This window comes from Hyla sarda, chromosome 1 (genome assembly GCF_029499605.1).
Source record: "Hyla sarda isolate aHylSar1 chromosome 1, aHylSar1.hap1, whole genome shotgun sequence".
NCBI lineage: Eukaryota > Metazoa > Chordata > Amphibia > Anura > Hylidae > Hyla > Hyla sarda.
Window position 1 is genome coordinate 118,317,052 of NC_079189.1, and position 22,000 is coordinate 118,339,051.

The window sequence follows — 22,000 nt, forward strand, 5'->3', positions numbered from 1 at the left end:
CAACCTCCGATAACCTGTATTCAAATGTCACCCATTGACCTGTGATAAAAACTGTCTAACACCCTTGTGAGAACTGTTGCTAGATAATAGGAGGTGAAGTCAGGGAGTTCCAGGCCACCATCACCCTTCCTTCTAATCAAGATATGTCTAGCTAAGTGGGGATGATGGTGAGCCCAGACAAAGCCAGTATGGATCGCAGAGACCTCACGGAAGAAGGAGCGAGGCAAATACACTGGTATACCAGAAAAGAGATATAATAGGTGTGGAAGCATGTTAATTTTGAATACATTGATCTGGCCCAGACATGAGAAATCTCTGTACTCCCACCTGGCCAGATCCGAGTGCAGCGTTTGCAAGAGGGGAGGGAAATAAAGGCGGTACGTGTCAGCCAGATCCGCAGGGACTTGGATACCTAAATATTTCAAGGATCGTGTCTGCCATTTGAAGGGGTATGAAGATTTTAGAGTACGTAGGCCGGGGGTAAATAGTAATGTTTAATGCTTCACAATTGGAAGGATTAAGTTTGTAGTTGCTACAACTAGAGAATCTGAGTAGAGTGGTTAAGAGTGAAGGCAGGGACATGTTCGGGGAGGACAGAAATAAAAGCAGGTCATCGGCAATGGCCGAACATTTGTAATGGCAAGGTGGCATCGATATCCCCTGTATGTCAGGATGCTGCCGTATATCTATGAGGAGGTGTTCCATACAGACGACATATAAAAGTGGGGACAGGGGACAACCCTCGTTCCATTACGAATATTAAAAGGAGTGGAGAGCAGACCGTTGATACTAATCTGGGCTTGGGGGTTGGAGTACAAAGCCAATATCCATGCCATCATCACATCTCCCAGGCCATTTTGTGAAAGGGTAGCCGCCAGGAAGTCCTAGTCCACCCAGTCAAAGGCTGTCTCCGCATCCAGGGACAAAAGTAATAGTGGAACATTATGACGATGTGCGTGATGTATGGATGAGAAAGCTTGCAGGGTATTATTCCTGGCCTCTCATCTGCGGATAAAGCCCACTTGATCCGGGTGGACATTGGAGCCCATATGTGTCGCTAACCTGTTTGTTAGTAATTTTGCTAATAATTTGGCATCGGTGTTGATGAGGGAGATTGGCCTGTGTCTGGGACAGAGCAGAGAGTCCTTACCTTCCTTGGGTATTACTGTGACGAAGGCCCGCATGAAGGAAGAGGGGGGAGAGGGGATTCAGGAGAGACAGTATTAAAGGCTGTGAGGAGCGGAGCGAGCAATTCGGTCTTGAGAGTTTTGTAAAATTTCGCTGTGTATCTGTCCGGTCCCAGGCATTTACCAGCTGGCAAGGCAGTAATTGCCAACTCCAGCTCCTCAGGGGAGAACGGAGATTCCAGCGTCTGAATAATATCATGAGGGAGGCCAGGTAGTGCTGTGGATGCAATATATTGTTGCAGAGACGGGGAGTTAGGAGAGGATGCTGACATAGCTGAGGGTTTAGGTAAGTTGTATAAGTCAGTGTAATATCTGTGGAATGCAGAAAGAATGTCCAGGGTGAGGTATGAGTTGGAGCCGGAGTCTGTACAGATTGCGGGTATGAACGTGGAGGTTCTTTTTTCCCTGAGAGTGGAGGCAAGTAAGCGGCCAGATTTATTACTCCACTCATAAAAAACCTTCCAGGTCAACTGCTTGTAGTGACGGTGCTTAGTGTTCATTAATTCTAACAGCTCATCTTGGACCCAAATTATTTCTCTGTATACCTGATCTTGGTGTGTCTGTTTGTGTTGAGTCTCTAGTGTGTGGAGTGATTGCATCAGCGCCAAAAATTTGGCAGAAGCCTCTTTTTTCAGCCTAGCCCCATGCTTCATTAAAACGCCTCTAAGAACACATTTTAGGGCAACCCACTTCATAGCGGGGGTAGTGGGGTCAGAGGCGTGGTTAAGCTTAAACCGAGTGATGGAGTCTTTCATATGTTTATTTTTATTTTTGTTTACATGTATATATATATATATATATATATATATATATATATATATATATATATAATTTTTTTTTTATATGAAAAGGGGGGTGATTCAAACTTTTATTCAGGAGGTGGTTAAATCACATTTATTCACTTTTTTTTACACTTTTTTTACACTTTTTTTTTTGCCCCCATAGGGGACTATTACATGCAATACTTTGATTGCATACACTGAACAATGCTATATGTTCTGTATATTCTATTACTATGTACGTACAATATGGACTATGTTCCTGATGTATATATAATCATACTATGTTGTTTTACGTAGGTCTGAGGAAGGTCTTAATTGACCGAAACCTCACTTTGATTTTTGGATTGTTTGAATAAAAAAAAAAAACTCTTCTTTCACCGCAAGTGGTGTGCTATGTTATTTCTACATCTACATCCTAGATAAAATTATGAGCTGGTTAGCTATCTATGCATATCCTAGTTTCTAGACATACCGTAGATCTCTGTGATGGCATGAAATGGGTCAAATGCAATGCAAAAGTAATGGAAACATCCCTGAACAGGTTAAAATAGCTGCTTAAATCTGTGATATTAGATGAATACGTAATTACAGAATAACATAAATGTGTTAGCTTTTGCAGCATTGCAAGACAGCGCTAGAGATGACTCATTTTACCAAAGCTCATTGTGAGATCTATGTGGACACAGGAGTGTTGAGGAGAGAGAATTTGAAAAAAATCTTAAAAATGAACAAACTCCCCCCTCCCAGCTTGTAGGTACTCTGACCTTTATGCAAGGCATCAGTGACATCACAGACAGGGCTGCCATCAGGAATTCTGGGGCCTCACACAGCTGAAACATCTGGGACCCCTTGCTTTACCAATAGCTATAACTGCCCTCCAAAAAATCTATTCCAACTAGGGACATATTTTTGCCAATATTTTTTTTATAGCCCAAAATGTATGCTATAATGTATGTAAAATACAGTCTGAATTACTTCAACTTTAAAGGGATTATCCAGGGAAAAACTTTTTTTTATATATCAACTGGTTCCAGAAAGTTAAACAAATTTGTAAATTACTTCTATTAAAAAATCTTAATCCTTTCAGTACTTATGAGCTTCTGAAGTTAAGGTTGTTCTTTTCTGTCTAAGTAATCTCTGATGACACGTGTCTCGGGAAACTCCCAGTTTAGAAGCAAATTCCCATAGCAAACCTCTTCTAAACTGGGCGGTTCCCTAGACACGTGTCATCAGAGATCACTTAGACAGAAAAGAACAACCTAAACTTCAGAAGCTCATAAGTACTGAAAGGATTAAGATTTTTTAATAGAAGTAATTTACAAATCTGTTTAACTTTCTGGAGCCAGTTGATATATAAAAATGTTTTTTCCTTGATAACCCCTTTAATACAACTTTAATACAACAAATTTAAAGTTACAGTAATCTGGAAAATGTAATTATATGTTATCCAACAACCCAATAGCATACTATCCACATTGTGATATATCCACATTGAAATAAAATGCAACTCTGTCAACACACCAGCACTCTGTCCTCCTTTAAAGGGGTACTCCACTGGAAAACATTTTTTTAAATCAACTGGTGCCAGAAAGTTAAAGGGGTACTCCAGTAGAAAACATTTTTTTTAAATCAACTGGTGCCAGAAAGTTAAACAGATTTATAAATTACTTCTATTTAAAAATCTTAATCCTTCCAGTATTTATCAGCTGCTGTTATGATCCACAGGAAGTTATTTTCTTTTTGAATTTCATTTCTGTCTGACCACAGTGCTCTCTGTTGACACCTCTGTCCATTTTAGGAACTGTCCAGAGCAGGAGAGGTTTTTTATGGGGATTTGCTCCTACTCTGGACAGTTCCTAAAATGCACAGAGGTGTCAGCAAAGAGCACTGTGGTCAGGCAGAAAGGAAATTTAAAAAGAAAACAACTTCCTGTGGCTCATATGGCAGCTGATAACTGCTGGAAGGATTAATATTTTTGAATAGAAGTAATTTACAAATCTGTTCAACTTTCTGGCACCAGTTGATTGAAGAAATATTTTTTTCCAGTGGAGTACCCCTTTAAGGCCTGAGTTACTCACAGTTTAGCTATTATGCAAACAATTCTGCAATAAATCATAAGGCAGTATTATACTGGCAATACCCTAGACAACTGGTGACTTGGAATAAACTTAGGGCCAATGAGGCAGCATAACCTGGGGACTCAATGTATAAAAAGGCCCCAACACATCAATAATAAACACAAAAACCACAAATTTTAGTAAGGGTCTCATTGTGTTTCCTAACACACATATCAATAGAGGTTGAGGCTTCAGGGGTGCCCTCCACATATCTGTCTGCACAAAGTGCTGAAAGAACTTTACTTTGCAATATGTTAGTACTTACAGTATATGCATCCAGTCATCAACACTGATTTACTCTATCCAAAGCATGACTTGTAGACTTCGTCCAGACAAAAATCATGGATAGTAAAACTCTTTTTTCCCAACTAGTTTAATGGTTTTAATAATATCTTAGTCAATGCAGAATCATATCCCATTTTAATTACCAAAAACATTGCATTTATTTCCCAGACCATAATTGTGATTGATAACAGTTTTATGGTACTAAAATCATTGGATCCAGCCAAGAGAGTTTTGTTCTATTGGTTCAAACCAGTCTAAAATTTGTTTCCAGTTTCATGAATGATACACACAATACCACTATTCCGTGTATCCTTCAGTACTTAATCCCTTTCTTGACTAATGTTTTTTGTTGTTACTGTGTTTTGTTTTTTTACTGCAGCTCTTTGCCCTTCCAGTGATAATATAGCCTTTGGTATGGGAATTTATCTCTTTAAACTAAAGATGTCAAAACTTTTGACTTTGAGAGGAATGACCTTTAGAGGTATATCAGTTGTGTAAGATTACTGGGACATTACACAAACATAAACATATATGTCTATATACTGGTGTGCAGCAAAGCTTAGCCAAAGCAGTAGGACTTGGCCACAACATACAAACAGTGTACTCCCCCAGCTACCTTATACAATTTTTGTATTGTTCTCATTACGAGTATGATTCTGTTAAATCGGGATATTACACTACTGACAATTATACAATTCCCAAATGTTTCTACCAAAGTGCCCCCCAAACTGAGGGTAACAGCTGCACAAAGTTTGTTGAACAGATTGCATGTAGATCTATAGGATGTTCCAAGGAGTCAGCGATGTTTTCCAAAGCTTTACAAAGGCACACTGTCTAAAGTAATCTCTGCAGGTTGATTGGAGAATACCCTACCTGAGAACGCACAATGCACACCTTCAGGTAATCCATCTATGTATTAGATGAGATGTCCACATTCCAGACACTGGCTACCTCTGCTGCTTTCTCACTTGCCAGCATGTTGGCACCCCTGAAATTTTTCAAGAAAATGAAGTATTTCTCACAGTAAAGGAATGCAGTAACACATGTTTTGCTATACACATGTTTATTCCCTTTGTGTATATTGGAACTAAACCAAAAAAAAAGGAGGAAAAAAAGCAAATTGGACATAATGTCACACCAAACTCCAAAAATGGGCTGGACAAAATGATTGGCACCCTTAACTTAATATTTGGTTGCACACCCTTTGGAAAAAATTACTGACAACAGTTGCTTCCTATAACCATCAATAAGCTTCTTACACCTCTCAGCCAGAATGTTGGACCACTCTTCCTTTGCAAACTGCTCCAGGTCTCTCTTATTGGAAGGGCGCCTTTTCCCAACAGTAATTTTAAGATCTCTCCACAGGTTTTCAATGAGATTTAGATTTGGACTCATTGCTGCCACTTCAGAACTCTCCAGCGTGTTGTTGCCATCTATTTCTGTGTGCTTTTTGATGTATGTTTGGGGTCATTGTTCTGCTGGAAGACCCAAGATCTCGGACGCAAACCCAGCTTTCTGACACTGGACTGTACAGTGCAATTCAAAATCCGTTGGTAATCCTCAAATTTCATGTAGCCTTGCACACATTTAAGCACCCAGTGCCAGAGGCAGCAAAACAACCCCAACACATCATTGAACCTCCACCATATTCCACTGTAGGTACTGTGTTCTTTTCTTTGTGGGCCTCATTCCATTTTAGGTAAACAGTAGAGTGATGTGCTTTACCAAAAATCTCTATATTGGTCTCATCTGTCCACAAAGACGTTTTCCCAGAAGGATTTTGGCAAAATGTAATCTTGCTTTTTTTATGTCTGTGTCAGCAGTGGGGTCCTCCTGGGTCTCCTGCCATAGCGTTTCATTTCATTTAAATGTAGATGGATAGTTCGCGCTGACACTGATGCTCCCTGAGCCAGCAGGACAGCTTGAATATCTTTGGAACTTGTTTGGGGCTGCTTATCCACCATACGGACTATCCTGCGTTGACACTTTTCATCAATTTTTATCTTCCGTCCATGCCCATGGAGATTAGCTACAGTGCCATGGGTTGCAAACTTCTTGATAATCTTGTGCACTGTGGACAAAAGCAAATCTAGATCTCTGGAAATGGACTTGTAACCTTGAGATTGTTGATATTTTTCCACAACTTTGGTTCTCCAGTCCTCATACAGTTCTCTTCTCCTCTTTCTGTTGTCCACACAATGCAAAGACTAAGTGAACTTCTCAAATTCTTATCTGCTTTCAGGTGTGATTTTTATATTGCTCATACCTGTTACTTGCTCCAATTTGTCCAGACGATTTTTGGAGTTTGGTGTGACATTATGTCCAATTAGATTTTTTTCCTCCCTTTTTTGGATTAGTTCCAATACACACAAAGGGAATAAACATGTGTATAGCAAAATATGAGTTACTGCAAACATTTTCTGTGAGAAATACTTAATTTTTTTGAAAAATTTCAGGGGTGCCAACATTTACAGCCATGACTGTATGTTGTATAATAGATTAAATACGACACCTTTCAGCAGCGTGATCTTGGCTGTCACCTAGGTCTTATCATTCAATGGCTTCAGCTTTTTTTTAGAACACGACATACCTCCGAGGAATAACAAGCAAGCCTGGTAACCTATCCAGGATAGTCGTAAAATATTCACATTGCAAGAGCAGCTGATATCAAAGAATATTTCAGTTTCCACGGAGATGGAAGAAAGCAGAGCAGGGAAAAAAAACACTATGCTTTGTAACCAGCTTCTCCGGCAGTAAACTGAGCCCTCGTCTGAGGCTATTTATAGAAGCCAATTTTATAATGAAAAGGCAGCGGTCTATAAAAGAGCCCAAATCATACCCTCCCTGATGTACGCCAAGGAGATACACTGTACATCATTAACCATCTGCAAGAAGAATCCCTACCTTTGCATATGTGTCATATTTTGTGAACCACTTAAGGATTTCCATGTCCATTCCAGACTGCTGCGGCTTCCAGAAGACTGCCGTATCCTGCGTCCTCTCTCCAGCAAAAGAGAGATGGAGGTACCCTGCCTGCTCACAGGATAATGCAGCCTTCCTAAAGGATACAAGGAAAAGCATGAGTATTGTGTCACAAACCGCACTTATACACAGGCACTGTCAGTAGCCTGGCAACTGCAGGGTTTAATAGGTGTCATTTTGTTTGCTTGTTTTTCATTCTGATTTTTTACGGTTCTTTTATGATATCTGATATCTTTGTGGTTTTATATTTTTGCTTCTATAGTTTATTTACAGTTGAATTGTGATAAAGTGCATTGGTTGGGAACAATAAATTATTATTTTAACCACTTGACTTGTCACTGAAAGTTGTTGGCTATGCTTGTGATGAGGTAGGTAAGTGGTTCTGAAGGGCAAAAAGTGGAGGCAATAATCCCAGAAAATACAAAATATATACTTGTGCTTGCATAGAAAGATTTAGGATTGATATAAAGCTCAGAGAGGTTTTCCACGCTCAACAGCTGTCATATAAGCCACATAATGATAGCAAACTTCATACAATGGGGGTATGAACTGTAATCTCCCATCAGAGTAGCCTGCTTCATGGTGTTCACATGCATTGAATTTGAAGTATTTTTATTTTTTATTTAATGGAACTAAAATAGCAAAGAGGACATTAAATGTTTCTCTCATAGAGTCAAAGGGGTATTCCAAGAAAAAAAATATTTTTTTAATATCAACTAGCTCCAGAAAGTTAAACAGATTTGTAAATTACTTCTATTAAAAATCTTTATCAGCTGCTGAAGTTGAGTTGTTCTTTTCTGTCTGGCAACAGTGCTCTCTGCTGACATCTCTGTTTGTCTTGGGAACTGCACAGAGTAGAAGAGGTTTACTATGGGGATTTGCTTCTACTCTAGATAGTTCTCGAGATAGGTGTCATCAGAGAGCACTTAGACAGAAAAGAACAACTCAACTTTAGCAGCTCACAAGTTCTGAAAGGATTAAGATTTTTTAATAGAAGTAATTTACAAATCTGTTTAACTTTCTGGAGCCTGTTTATATATATATATATATATATATATATATATATATATATATATTTTTTTTTTTTTTTTTTCTGGATAACCCCATTAAACCTTAATTTCACTTGCATATGACAATAAATAAGATCATTTAGAAAAATGAGAGGGAAGAAAGGTTCCTCACTAAAATATTTAGAAGCCAAATTGGTAACAAAGGTCATTTAGAAAATGAGGGTTCTTCACTATAGTCACATGTCATACACAAGTAGAGTTGCGCTTTAAATGACTGAACATTTACACACAGTTGATTCCAACATATAAACTTGGGACTAAACACTATTTCCTGCTGCTTCAGACTTGGCTGCAGTTTCCCCTCTGCCCTCTAGGGGCTGCATACGAGCATTATAGGGCATGTCTGTGCTCTCTTAAGAATCCTCCTCCAATACCTGCCAGGCACCACCTATAAGACAGCACTCCTCCCTTGCTGTGGTGCCTGAGCACCAGTATTTGTGCTACAAGGAAAGGTGTCTGATCTGCTTCTGTGAACCTGTGTATGACCTTGCCTATTTCCTGATTCTGCCACAGCCTTATCGTTCAGTACCTGTCTGCTTCGCAGGTGTATGAACCAAATTGTCCTCCACACATCTGTCTGCCATCAAGCTCATTCCATCTAGCTGCACCTTAGTGTCTCAGCTATGCTGTTCTCACAGTAATAGCTCTGCTATACACTTCATCAACTCTGCTGCATCTGACACTTTTGCTGCGCTTATTCTAAAGAGTCAGCCGTCCCCACTTGCCTGTATCCCTGGTGCTTGGCACTAGGGCATTCTGGCCTGCTAGGCCAGCTGCCACTTAACTGGGACCACTCTTGTGGCAGCAACCTGGTGTCTCCACTGTGGTTAAGACTGCATCCTGGAGCGGGATAAAGAGTGAAAATAGGGAACACTTAGTCTCTGCTCCTAAGTTTGTCTCAAAGCCAAAATGCTTAGTGGCACAGTGGATCCACACCCATTGGGGCGTTAAAATTGGCATTCTAATGTCACATAAATGTTAATAATTGGAAAATCCAAATTGGTAAATTCTTGAATAACATAGATGACTAGTGATTTTAATTTTTTTTTTTATGTAGAAAATACTATGGAATATTTGGAAAAATTGCATTTTACATTTAAAACAATATATGAATAAAGTAAAAACTGGATTTAAACAAGTATGTCCTACCTATATATATTTTTTACTTATCTAAAACATATACTGAACCATATAATTTTTTTGTAATTTGATTTATGTAGATTATATTCTGTACATGATTGTGGGGGGTAGACATTATATGCAGTAATAAAACTTGGGCTACATGTGAGCTTTGACCTCACAACATGAAGATCACAATGTCTTAAAGGGGTTATCCAGGAATCGAAAAAGAGAGATAATTTCTTTCAAAGACCACGCCCTGTCTGTCTCCAGGTTGGGTGTAGTTCTGCAGCTCAGTTCCATTAATGTGAATGGAGCCAAGTTGTAACACCACACCAAACCTGGAGACAGACAGGGAGTGGTCTTTGAAAGGTCTGTTTTTCGATTCCTGGATAACCCCTTTAGGTCATACTGTATGGCAACTGTTACAAAGATGCAAGGTAATGAAGTTTTTAGTCTTTATACTAATCATATGCTAACAATTTCTCCTTTGAGATCAATTTCCAGCAGTCTCCTCCTTGCAGTCACACACAGGATTACAAAGAAATGAAACACCAGTAGGTACAATAGAAAGGATCAGGCCCTTTATAATAGGTGATAATAGTGAGAGCTCAGCTTCCCCCTTTTCTGTTCAGTCATTTTTGCATTGTTCACAGAGCATACAAAAAATCTTTCACATCGATATCAATAGGGTCCCCTCAAGTCTGTTGTTCTTGTGTCCATGGAGCCTGCTGTAAAGCATATCTCTAAATTCTATTAAAATCAGCTGAGGCAAAATGGCTGCCCCCATAATAATGTACTAAAAAAAAAATACAATTAAAAACAATTCCAAAGTGGTAGATGTAGAAAAAAAAAATTCCGGGCTAGTGGCGTGAGCTGCTTGGAATAATGACTTCAATAGACTTGTATAAATTACAAAAGTTCTTTTATTCACCTTGTCAAATGCATTTCGAGGTTTGCTACCTCTTTCTCAATGACCTTGGCAAAGATACATACAAACACTTCAAACAGTACATATATACTAAAAAGTGTTCATGAAAGAAGAAGGTGTCATAACGATGCGCCAAAGGAGCGCCATCCTATGATGTTTTAGTCATTCATAAAAAACCAGGTGAACACCGGTGTGTAAAGACAATTTCATAGCTATGCGCTATAAGATCGCTGTCATAGCAGTGCGCTAGAGTAGCGCTACTCCATGACATCTACTTCATTCATAAAAGAAACTCGTGAAATGAGATGTCATAATCAAGCGCTGTGAAAGCGCTGGGGTGTCATGTCAGTGCGCTACCATAGTGCTATCTGCTGACATACATTTTCATTCATAAAATTGCTGTCATAAAAATAAACTATCAAGATCTAATTAAAAGTCTCCTGTTCGGGATCTCTTTCATAAAACACATAGGAATTTTCATCTAATTTTACAGTGCAGTATGAATTTGATAAGCGAGAACATCTTACTCATAAAATACTTCATTTTTAGCGTACGTATATCGAGGTGTTTCTAGGTCTGGAGAATGCAGGACTGTCGAATGGTATGTTATGTTCATTCTTATCGATATCGGTAGGAATTTTAATAGGAGAACAGAATTCGTTTGTCCTTCTGGGGGCTACAGCGCTGCCGAAAATTGTTACTGTCTGAATATTATTATCCAGGTATTCACTGATGTCATCAATCTCAATAGGTGTTTCCCGACTTCTAGGGGCTGCAGCACTGCCGAAAATTGTTACTGTCTGGATATTATTGTCTAGATTTTCGGATAGATATATGTTTTTCAATTTATTCCTGCTTATATCTTTGATCCCAGGTAGGTACTTTGAGTTTTTAAATAGACATACATTGTTTTTATTCCCGTGGATGTCCTTAATCCCAGATGGGTACATTAAGTCTCAGATGGATTTATTTTGATATAAGCAATGTTATGTTATTTTTGTCTAATGTTGCCGATCTCAATTCACTTATTTTATGTGGTCATGATTGTTATTTTAAGGTGTTATTTTTTTATGGTGTTTTGCTTTCTTTTGTTCGCCATTCTTTTTTGTTATAAATTGTTTATATTCTCATTTAAACCAAGGGGGGGGACAGCGTATTAGTTTTGTAAATCCAAAAAGATTCTCTCCTGCAGAGACTCCCAAACCTGTCGCTATTGTCCTCAGGTATTGCCGTTATCTTAGATGCTCCAAAGTCATTGTTGTGTTTCTCCGTCGCATGCCTCGACACACTGTGCTTCTGGAATTTATGTCATATATTGTACCGATAACCATTCATACAGTTTTTTAGCGATTGGGATGTCCGTCCTATATATTGTAAATTACAGTCACAATCCATCAGATAAATCACATATGTTGAATTGCAGTCTAATTTGTTTTCAATATTAAAAATGTCTCCTGTTTGGTTGCTCTTAAATGTTTTGGTATCATGATTGATGTTTTTACATAATTTGCACGTCACATGCAAATTATGTAATTATGTATGAATTTATGAATTATTTATGTGAAAAGTTGGAATTCTGAGAAAAGCAGGCCTATGCCATTATTAAATAAATAAATAAATAGAAAGAAAGAAATATAAAAGATTGATTGGAGATTACTTCTCTATTACAACCCAATCCCATGTTGCAGCTAGTGGAGCCAAAACCCCATCCCCACATGGTGGCCAACTAGTGCAACCATGGTATGACTGGCTAAATCATATGCCCATTGGCCACTGCTTCGGCAGTTACATCCATGTGCAGTAGCTGTAACAAGCTTCAATCTAAGGTACAAAGACACAACACATACGTGTGCCTTCCTTAAGGGTTTATAAAATCAAACAATCACTGAATGTGTTGCACACCCTCACGGAGCATTTCTCAACAAACATTTTTTCCAAAAAATAAAAATTGCTCAAAAAACATTGGGAAAAAAACACTCACACTTAAATTGTATTGCCCTAAAATTATGGTCGTAAAATTTAGCTAAATGGGAATTTCCATATTTTTTAAGTCTTCTGATTTAAAGGTAGACTTTTTACACCAAGGAATGTATAGTTGATAAAAGATGTATCCGTATTAGACAAATGACACCATATCCATACTTGAGAGGACATAAAAACTATAGCTTTCATCTACTGCTATATGACTACTGTGGACTTTGTGGTTTGCAACACGGCAATACCACTTTGTAGTAGTATTAAAAAGGCTTCACAATACTCTTTGATGGTATTTGGTGGGTGACATATATCATCCTCCATCTGCTTTATCATCACTAAATCAGTGAGGCACATGTAGTCCTCTAATAGAATATAATCCCTGCAATCATTTTATTCCTTAGTCCTGATCTCTGGTACTGTGGCTCCATTAGGTTGGTGACACTGTTAACCTGTGTTTCTTTTATAGTCTCAGAACAGGTACTGCATATTGAGGAACATTATCTAAAGAAACAGTGTTTTCCCACTGATGTAGTCCCTCAGTACTTATCCAGATACAGAAACTATATAACTATATACGTTCACTGATTGTACAGAAAATAAATTATAAAACTGTTTAGCATGTTTCATATTTTATGTTTAGTATTTTTTTGCAACAGTTAAACTAGCTAGAGCAATATACAAAATAAAAACAAAAAAGCATTACTCACCTGCTGCAAGTATTAACACCCAGGATCCTTACTACTCATCCTCTTACACACTTTTTCTCTCAACTCTAAATTCTTTTTTACTATATATATATATATATATATATATATATATATATATATATATATAATTTTTTTTCTCATTTTTAGAATCAGGATTCAGGATACATTTTATTCCAGTTTAGTAATAGCTTTTTTGGTCTTTATCAGATCTTTAGATGTTCTGTGCATATGATTGACCTACAGTAAGAGTATCCGCTTACTAGTGATGGTTATCTCACCCTACCTGTAGTGCAGTGACATGTCATATGGGTTGTATTTCCTCTGCTCTCCCCCCCCTCCCTGTCTTGTCTGTGTTTCACAAGCTGGGCAGCTACAGTAGCAGCATACAGTAGCAGATCAGTGATGTGTATGAAGATAATGAGTAATTACAGAGAAGCCTGTTGCTTGAATGCAATTGTTTGCTGTTTTTACCTAGTGAATTAATAAAACATTTGGATATCTTATGGTTACTTCTGCATGAACATTGGATTTTTTGTTCATATACTTGGATTTATCTACATCAGGTCCACTATTGTCTTGTATGTTCTCAGCAAAGGTAGGGGTAATTTCTATGCATTAAGCACTTTTAGGGATTGGCACTTGTATTTCTATACAGTATATCTTAAAGGGGTTATCCAGGAAAAAAATTTTTTTTATATATCAACTGACTCCAGAAAGTTGAACAGATTTGTAAATTACTTCTATTAAAAAATCTTAATCCTTTCAGTACTTATGAGCTTCTGAAGTGTAGGTTGTTCTTTTCTGTATAAGTAATCTCTGATGACATGTGTCTCGGGGACCGCCCAATTTAGAAGAGGTTTGCTATGGGAATTTGCTTCTAAACTGGGCGGTTTCCGAGACACGTGTCATCAGAGATTACTTAGACAGAAAAGAACAACCTTAACTTCAGAAGCTCATAAGTATTGAAAGGATTAAGATTTTTTAATAGAAGTAATTTACAAATCTGTTTAACTTTCTGGAGCCAGTTGATGTATATTAAAAAGTTTTTTCCTGGAATACCCCTTTAAGGTAATTACAGTGCTCCCTTATACCTTGTTATAGATGAGCTTGCAGGCTGTAAATAGAGGCAATGTCTGTGAGAAGGGAGAGGATTCATGGGAACTGTGGCCCTTTACATAATCCCGCACACAACAAAAGTGCAGCGCAGAGCCAAATAACACTATGAATATGAAAAAAAACTACCGTACTTCTGAACTATTGTGGCATCATATGGTGAACATTCAGACAAGCATACATACTTTTCATTCTTTTTTATAAGTTAAGATTACCCCATTAAAAACCCCTTGATGACCCGTTCAATTTTGGTTTTTAAATAAAATTTAAGCCTCCTTGTCTTTTAATAGCCATAACTCTTTTTATTATCTACAGACCCATATGAGGGCTTGTTATTTGGAGAACCAATTGTAATGATATCCTTCATTTCTGCATAAAATATACAGCAAAACCATATTTAACCCCTTAACAACAATAGACGTACATGTATGTCATGGTGATGTGGTACTTAACACACCATGACGTATATTTACGTGCCGCCATGATCGCGAGCACCGGAGCGGTGCTCGCATCATGTGCGGCAGGTCCCGGCTGCTCCGCCATTAACCCCTCAGATGCCGTGATGGATACAGATCACGGCATCTGCGGCAGTGCAGTACTTTGAATGGATGATCGGATCGCCTGCAGCGCTGCTGTGGCGATCCGATCATTCAGCATGGCAGCCGGAGGTCCCCTCACCTGTCTCCAGCTGTCTCACGGGGTCTTCTGCTCTGGTCTGAGATCGAGCAGACCAGAGCAGAAGATGACCGATAACACTGATCAGTGCTATGCCCTATACATAGCACGGAACAGTATTAGCAATCAAATGATTGCTATAAATAGTCCCCTATGGGGACTACTAAAGTGTAAAATAAAAAAGTTTAAAAATTTTTTAAAAAGCGTCAAAAAATATTTAATACACATATTTGGTATCACCGCGTGCGTAAAAGTCTGAACTATTAAAATATATTGTTAATTATCCCATACGGAGAACGGCGTAAACGTTTTAAAAAGTCCAAAATTGCTGCTTTTTTGTCACATTTTATTCCCAAAAACATTATTAAAAAATTAATAACAAGTAAAACCGAAGCAAAAGTGGAACAGATAAAAACTACAGATCATGGCACAAAAAATTTAGCCCTCATACCACCCCATATACGGAAAAATGAGAAAGTTATAGGTAGTCAAAATAGGGCAATTTCAAACATACTAATTTTGTTAAAATGGTTTGAGATTACAGCGGTACAATTATAGAAAAGCATATTTCAGTGGTATCATTTTAATTGTATTGACCCACAGAATAAAGAAAACATGTCATTTTTATCATAAAGTGTACAGTGTGAAAACAAAACCTTCCAAAATTTGCTAAATAGCATTTTTCTTTTCAATTTTCCCTCATAAATAATATTTGTTTGGTTGTGCCGTACATTTTATGGTAAAATAAGTGATGTAATTACAAAGTACAATTGGTGACGCAAAAAACAAGCCCTCATATGGGTCTGTGGATGGAAATATAAAAGAGTTATGACTTTTAGAAGTCTGGTCCTTAAAGGGGTACTCCCGTGGAAACTTTTTTTTTTTTAAATCAACTGGTGCCAGAAAGTTAAACAGATTTGTAAATCATGTCTGTTGTTCTACCCAAATTCAGATTTGTAAATCACTTCTATTAAAAAAAAATCTTAATCCTTCCAGTACTTTTTAGGGGCTGGAGAAATCCAAAAAAGAAATGCATTTCCTCTGATGTCATGACCACAGTGCTCTCCGCTGACCTCTGCTGTCCATTTTAGGAGCTGTCCAGAGCTGGAGAAAATTCCCATAGTAAACATATGCTGCACTGGACAGTTCCTAAAATGGACAGAAGGTCAGCAGAGAGCATGACATCAGAGGAAATGCATTTCTTTTTTGGATTTCTCTTTAGTATACATACCCTAAAAAGTACTGGAAGGTTTAAGATTTTTTTAATAGAAGTGATTTACAAATCTGTTTAAATTTCTGGCACCAGTTGATTTATGAAAAGTTTTCCATGGGAGTACCCCTTTAACCCCTTAAGGACCAAGGACGTACCGGTACGTCCTTGGTCCTGCTCTTCTGATATAACGCGGGGTTACACAGTAACCCCGCGTCATATCATGGCGGGCCCGGCGTCATAGTGAAGCCGGGACCCACCTCTAATAGCGCGCAGCGCCGATCGCGGCGCCGCGCGCTATTAACCCTTTAGCCGCGCGCTCAAAGCTGAGCCGTGCGGCTAAAAGTGAAAGTGAAAGTTCCCGGCTAGCTCAGTCGGGCTGTTCGGGATAGCCGCGGCTAATCGCGGCATCCCGAACAGCTGACAGGACAGCGGGAGGGCCCCTTCCTGCCTCCTCGCTGTCCGATCGCCGAATGACTGCTCAGTGCCTGAGATCCAGGCATGAGCAGTCATGCGGCAGAATCATCGATCACTGGTTTCCTATGAGAAACCAGTGATCAATGATAAAGATCAGTGTGTGCAGTGCTATAGGTCCCTATGGGACCTATAACACTGCAAAAAAAAAGTGAAAAAAAAAAGTGAATAAAGATCATTTAACTCCTCCCCTATTAAAAGTTTGAATCACCCCCCTTTTCCAATAAAAAAAAAACACAGTGTAAATAAAAATAAACATATGTGGTATCACCGCGTGCGGAAATGTCCGAATTATAAAAATATATCATTAATTAAACCGCTCGGTCAATGGCGTGCGCGCAAAAAAATTCCAAAGTCCAAAATAGTGCATTTTTGGTCACTTTTTATATCATTTAAAAATGAATAAAAAGTGATCAATAAGTCCTATCAATGCAAACATGGTACCGTTAAAAACTTCAGATCACGGCGCAAAAAATGAGCCCTCATACCGCCCCATACACGGAAAAATAAAAAAGTTATAGGGGTCAGAAGATGACAATTTTAAACGTATTAATTTTCCTGCATGTAGTTATGATTTTTTCCAGAAGTCCGACAAAATCAAACCTATATAAGTAGGGTATCATTTTAATCGTATGGACCTACAGAATACATATCAGGTGTAATTTTTACCGAAAAATGTACTACGTAGAAACGGAAGCCCCCAAAAGTTACAAAACAGCGTTTTTTTTTCAATTTTGTCGCACAATGATTTTTTTCCCGCTTCACCATAGATTTTTGGGCAAAATGACTGACGTCATTACAAAGTAGAATTGGTGGCGCAAAAAATAAGCCATCATATGGATTTTTAGGTGTAAATTTGAAAGAGTTATGGTTTTTTAAAGGCAAGGAGCAAAAAACGAAAATGCAAAAACGGAAAAACCTCCGGTCCTTAAGGGGTTAAGGCCAAAATGGGTCTGGTCCTTGTGCCATTTGTGGTGGGTTCTTTTTACACCATTTATTCTGCAGTTAAACTGACATCTTATCTTAATTTTTCACTATGATTATTACAATGATACAACTTATATAGTTTTTTATTATATACTCGATTTAAAAAAAAGTAAACTTAGAAAAAAAATGCTCCCCTGAAGTCTCTGGTGTCACTGATCTGGTTCTCGGTGCTATCCTCTTGCTAGTGCTGGGGTACAATCTGTCACAGAGCAGCTCAGAAAATTGCTGGCCATAGCAGTGTTCCACCTCAGTCACTGATTGGCCATACGGCAATATGATGTACAGTGATCCCTCAACTTACAATGGCCTCAACATACAATGGTTTCAACATACAATGGTCTTTTCTGGATCATTGTAAGTTGAAACCAGACTCAACATACAATGCTACGGACAGTCCAGATCTGTGAAACAAGTCAATGTCTGAAAGAACCGACCAATCAGAATGGGCATTTCACTGGTAAAACACCTGTATTACTGAAGTGCATGCACTGACTGGTGTCTGGTGGCGACCCCTACAGTACAGAGAGGTATTACATGTTCTGTAGTACTCCTTACCTGTGCCAGGGTTACCTGCTCCTTTGGACACCAGGTAAGGGCGACTCCATGTTACTTTTTTAGGACATTGCATGTACTGTACAGGACCCCGAAGAAGCTCCTGTCCTCTACATAGACCAGTGTTTCCCAAGCAGGGTGCCTCCAGCAGTTGCAAAACTACAACTCCCAGCATGCCCGGACAGCCTTTGGCTGTCCAGGCATGCTGTTAGTTGTAGTTTTGCAACAGCTGGAGGCTCCCTGCTTGGGAAACACTGACATAGACTGTGATTTACAGCTCCCAGCAGATCTTTCTTACTTTTATATGTAAGGATTTGCTTTATCTATATTAGTTTTCTACTTATTTTTCTTTAATTCTCACTTTCTCCTATTTTTGGATTACATTTTGGTGCCTTTAGAGCCAATTACCAGGTTTCCATAGAGTTCTGGTCTCAACATACAATGGTCTCAACATACAATGGTCGTCCTGGAACCAATTAATATTGTAACTTGAGGGACTACTGTATTGAGCCCTGGCACAAGGAAGAAGACTGGGGCGTGATGGAGCAGTGACGGATCGACCCCAGACACAAGGAAAAGGATTGCACTAGGGACCAAAGGAGCAATACCAGGCACCAGGGGAGCACGAGAGGTGAGTAAAGGTTTATAACTTTTTTATGTTTCTTTCTAGATGTTTTGGGGCTCATTTTTTGCACCGTGGTCTTTAGTTTTTATCAGTACCAATAAGACATAGATTGGACCAAAGTGACCAATATAATACAATTCAGACACTTGGTATGTCTTCCATTTCCACCATTGACTGTCTGAGATCAGTAATGTTTTATTTTAATAGTTCAGACCACTCTGCATGCTGTGATAAAAAAAATATATGTTTGGTTTCTTTATTTACAAAATGGAAAAAGAAGAGGGGGTGATTTTTATTTTTTGTTTTTTTATTTTTTCCAAAAGGGCTGAAGTTATATTTGTAAGTTTCCCTACATATAAACTGCATTGATTCATTATTACATCTGTGCACTATTCAGGGCTCAGGTCCTGCAGGAACGTGAGGGAACTGAGTTCCTGCACTTTTTCCAGAGCAGGAATACCATTCCCATTAGCAGGAGTTCTGCAGAGCCAGCCCTTGAGTAGAAATCTTGGGCGAGTTCCTGCACTTTTTTTCCCCAGGACTTGACCCCTGGCACTATTGGTAGAACCTGTCATAGCCAGTCTCTATCCATAGAATTTCATCAGCCATAGAGGCTTAGCAGAGGCCTAAGGCTGCCATGACAGTGGATCAGCAACTCACAGTCATGTTGTAAGGAGCCACTCTAAATCAATGCATCCCCCAATGACGCATATCAAGGCCTTTCAAATGCTCAATGGTTGATAGCTGGCTGCATGCTGGCTAACATCTGTGGCCCTCAACTGCATTAAGCAGCCCTGTGCCGCTAGGTATGGATCTTGCTTGAGTCCCGATTCCTATCCATATAACCTTAAAGGGGTACTCTGGTGGAAAACTTCTTTTTTTTAATTTTTTTAAATGAACTGGTGCCAGAAAGTTCAACAGACTTGTAAATTACTTCTATTTAAGAATCTCAATCCTTTCAGTACTTATTAACAGCTGTATACTACAGAGGAAATTATTTTCTTTTTTAATTTATTTTTTGTCTTGTCCACAATGCTCTCTGCTGACACCTCTGTCCGTGTCAGGAACTGTGCCGAGCAGCATAGGTTTGCTATGGGGATTTTCTCCTGCTCTGGACAGTTCCTGAGACGGGCATCAGGTGTTAACAGAGAGCACTGTGGACAAGACAAAAAGAAATTCAAAAATAAAAGAATTTCCTCTTTAGCATACAGCTGCTAATAAGTACTGGAAGGGTAAAGATATTTTAATAGAAATAATTTACAAATCTGCTTAACTTTCTGGCACTAGTTGTTAAAAAAGTTTTTTTTCCCTTAAATGGTCTCATAATGTATATACACATCATAATTCATTAAGAGGTTTTAAAGGGAATCTATCAGCAGGTTAGCCTTTACACTGAGAATTATGCTACCTTTTAGAAGGGTCTCTGGTTCTAGACTTCTGGTCTAGTTGACCCCTCCCCCCTTAATGAAGTTCATTTACCTACAAAGATGTGAACATAAGCAGTTCTTAGCCCTCTGCCACATGTCTATTTAAAAAAAAAAAAAAAAAGGAAAAAAAAATAGACAAAGGGCGAACATTGTTAAATGTTTGTTATATGCCATCCGTGTAAATAATACATTGAACAATTTAGGAGCCTTGACAACTTTTTTCCTAAATTGGACAAAATGAATGCAAGGTCTGATACAGAGTTGTTTTCAGACAGCACAATATTCATCTACAGGGCACAAGGGAGATTGGCACATTGTTTGTATGACTCTCTATAGAAACACCACCATATATTAAACATACTCAGTAACTGTTTTATTTTATTTTTAGCTGCAATGTGAACCTACCATATATACGGTACTCGAGTATAAGCAGAGTTTTTCAGCATGATTTTTCGTGCTGAAAACGCCCCCCTCTCCGCCTGTCAATCCCTTTCAGTAGTCTTCAACCTGCGGACCTCCAGATGTTGCAAAACTAGAACTCCCAGCATGCCCGGACAGCCATCGGCAGTCCGTGCATGCTGGGAGTTGTAGTTTTGAAACATCTGGAGGTCCGCAGGTTGAAGACCACTGCGGCCTTTGTCATCATCCAGACCCCCTTTAGTTTTCTACTCACCTCCCCTCGGTGGGAAGGAAGGGTGAGCTGGTCTGGGCCATCTATGCTGCAGGGACTGTCCGGTGGGGAGGGTTAGTCTTTCCTGGCTGTCCATTTTCACCGGAAGGCCCTTTATTCTCTGCTCCGGGCCCGGGACTAGTGACGTTGCCTTGACGGAGACGCACAGGGACGTTCATGTGCAGGGACATCCCTGTGTCGTCGTCAAGGCAACGTCACTAGTCCGGGGCCGGAGCAGAGAAGAGGGCCTCCTGGTGAAAATGGACAGCCCGGAACGACTAACCCTCCCCACGGGACGGTCCCTGCAGCATTAATGGCCCGGACCAGATCACCCTTCCTTCCCACCGAGGGGAGGTGAGTAGAAAACTAAAGGGGGTGTCTGGATGATGACAGCCGATGGCTGTCTAGACATGCTGGGAGTTGTAGTTTTGCAACATCTGGAGGTCCGCAGGTTGAAGACCACTGAAGGGATTGACAGGCGGTGATGATGAAGGGGGGGGGGATGATGACGGGGGTGATGATGACGGGGGTAATGATGACAGGGGTGTTAATAATGGGGTCAAGTCAATAACTTTTCCTGGGTTTTTGGGGTGAAATTAGGGGCCTCGGCTTATATTTGCGTCGGCTTATACTCGAGTATATACGGTATCTCACTTTTTTCATATGGTATGGTATGGTAAGTTCTTGGAGATGTTGTTATGGTACCTTGCTCAGCTGTTGCCTGGAAACAACTCCCGCTGGTATTGCGGCATGACATAATTATGCATTTGTTTGTTTGATTGTCATGCACAAACTTGTGTTCCTCAAATTTCCCAGTACAGCAACAGTCAATTCAAGGGCTGGTTTTAAGCATGTTTGCCAAATAAAATGTTTTTAATACAAGAAATAGAAAGAACTACAAATTGGTATAGCCAGAATAAGGCTCCAATTAATATTTCATTAGTGAAGTTATGCCGATGCAAGAAATTCTGCTGCATGTTACATATGTTTCATATTTGGTCTAGGCTGTATTATAAATAACAGTACATAATTCATAAAATACACTAAAGAAACAAAAACATACATACTGTAGTTGTTTTCAGAAATTTCTTATAATACAATGGTGTTGAC

The 22,000-nt window shown here is 39.1% G+C and overlaps 1 protein-coding gene across 7 annotated transcripts in view; it reads right to left on the bottom strand.

The window, feature by feature from the left end:
* Positions 1-22,000, bottom strand: part of WDR17 (WD repeat domain 17) — a 198,574-nt gene that overhangs the window by 86,471 nt on the left and 90,103 nt on the right. For 4 of the 7 annotated variants that reach the window (XR_008889319.1, XM_056560627.1, XM_056560632.1 and 1 more), the window contains exon 1: positions 7,276-7,433. The exons of the other annotated variants lie outside the window; for them this stretch is intronic. Coding sequence is in view for 3 of the 4 variants with exons in the window: in XM_056560627.1 (XP_056416602.1) it covers positions 7,276-7,326 (51 nt within the window). In the remaining variant the exon portion in view is untranslated. Of the gene's footprint in view, positions 1-7,275; positions 7,434-22,000 lie in introns of those variants that run through there. 7 annotated transcript variants of the gene reach the window in all.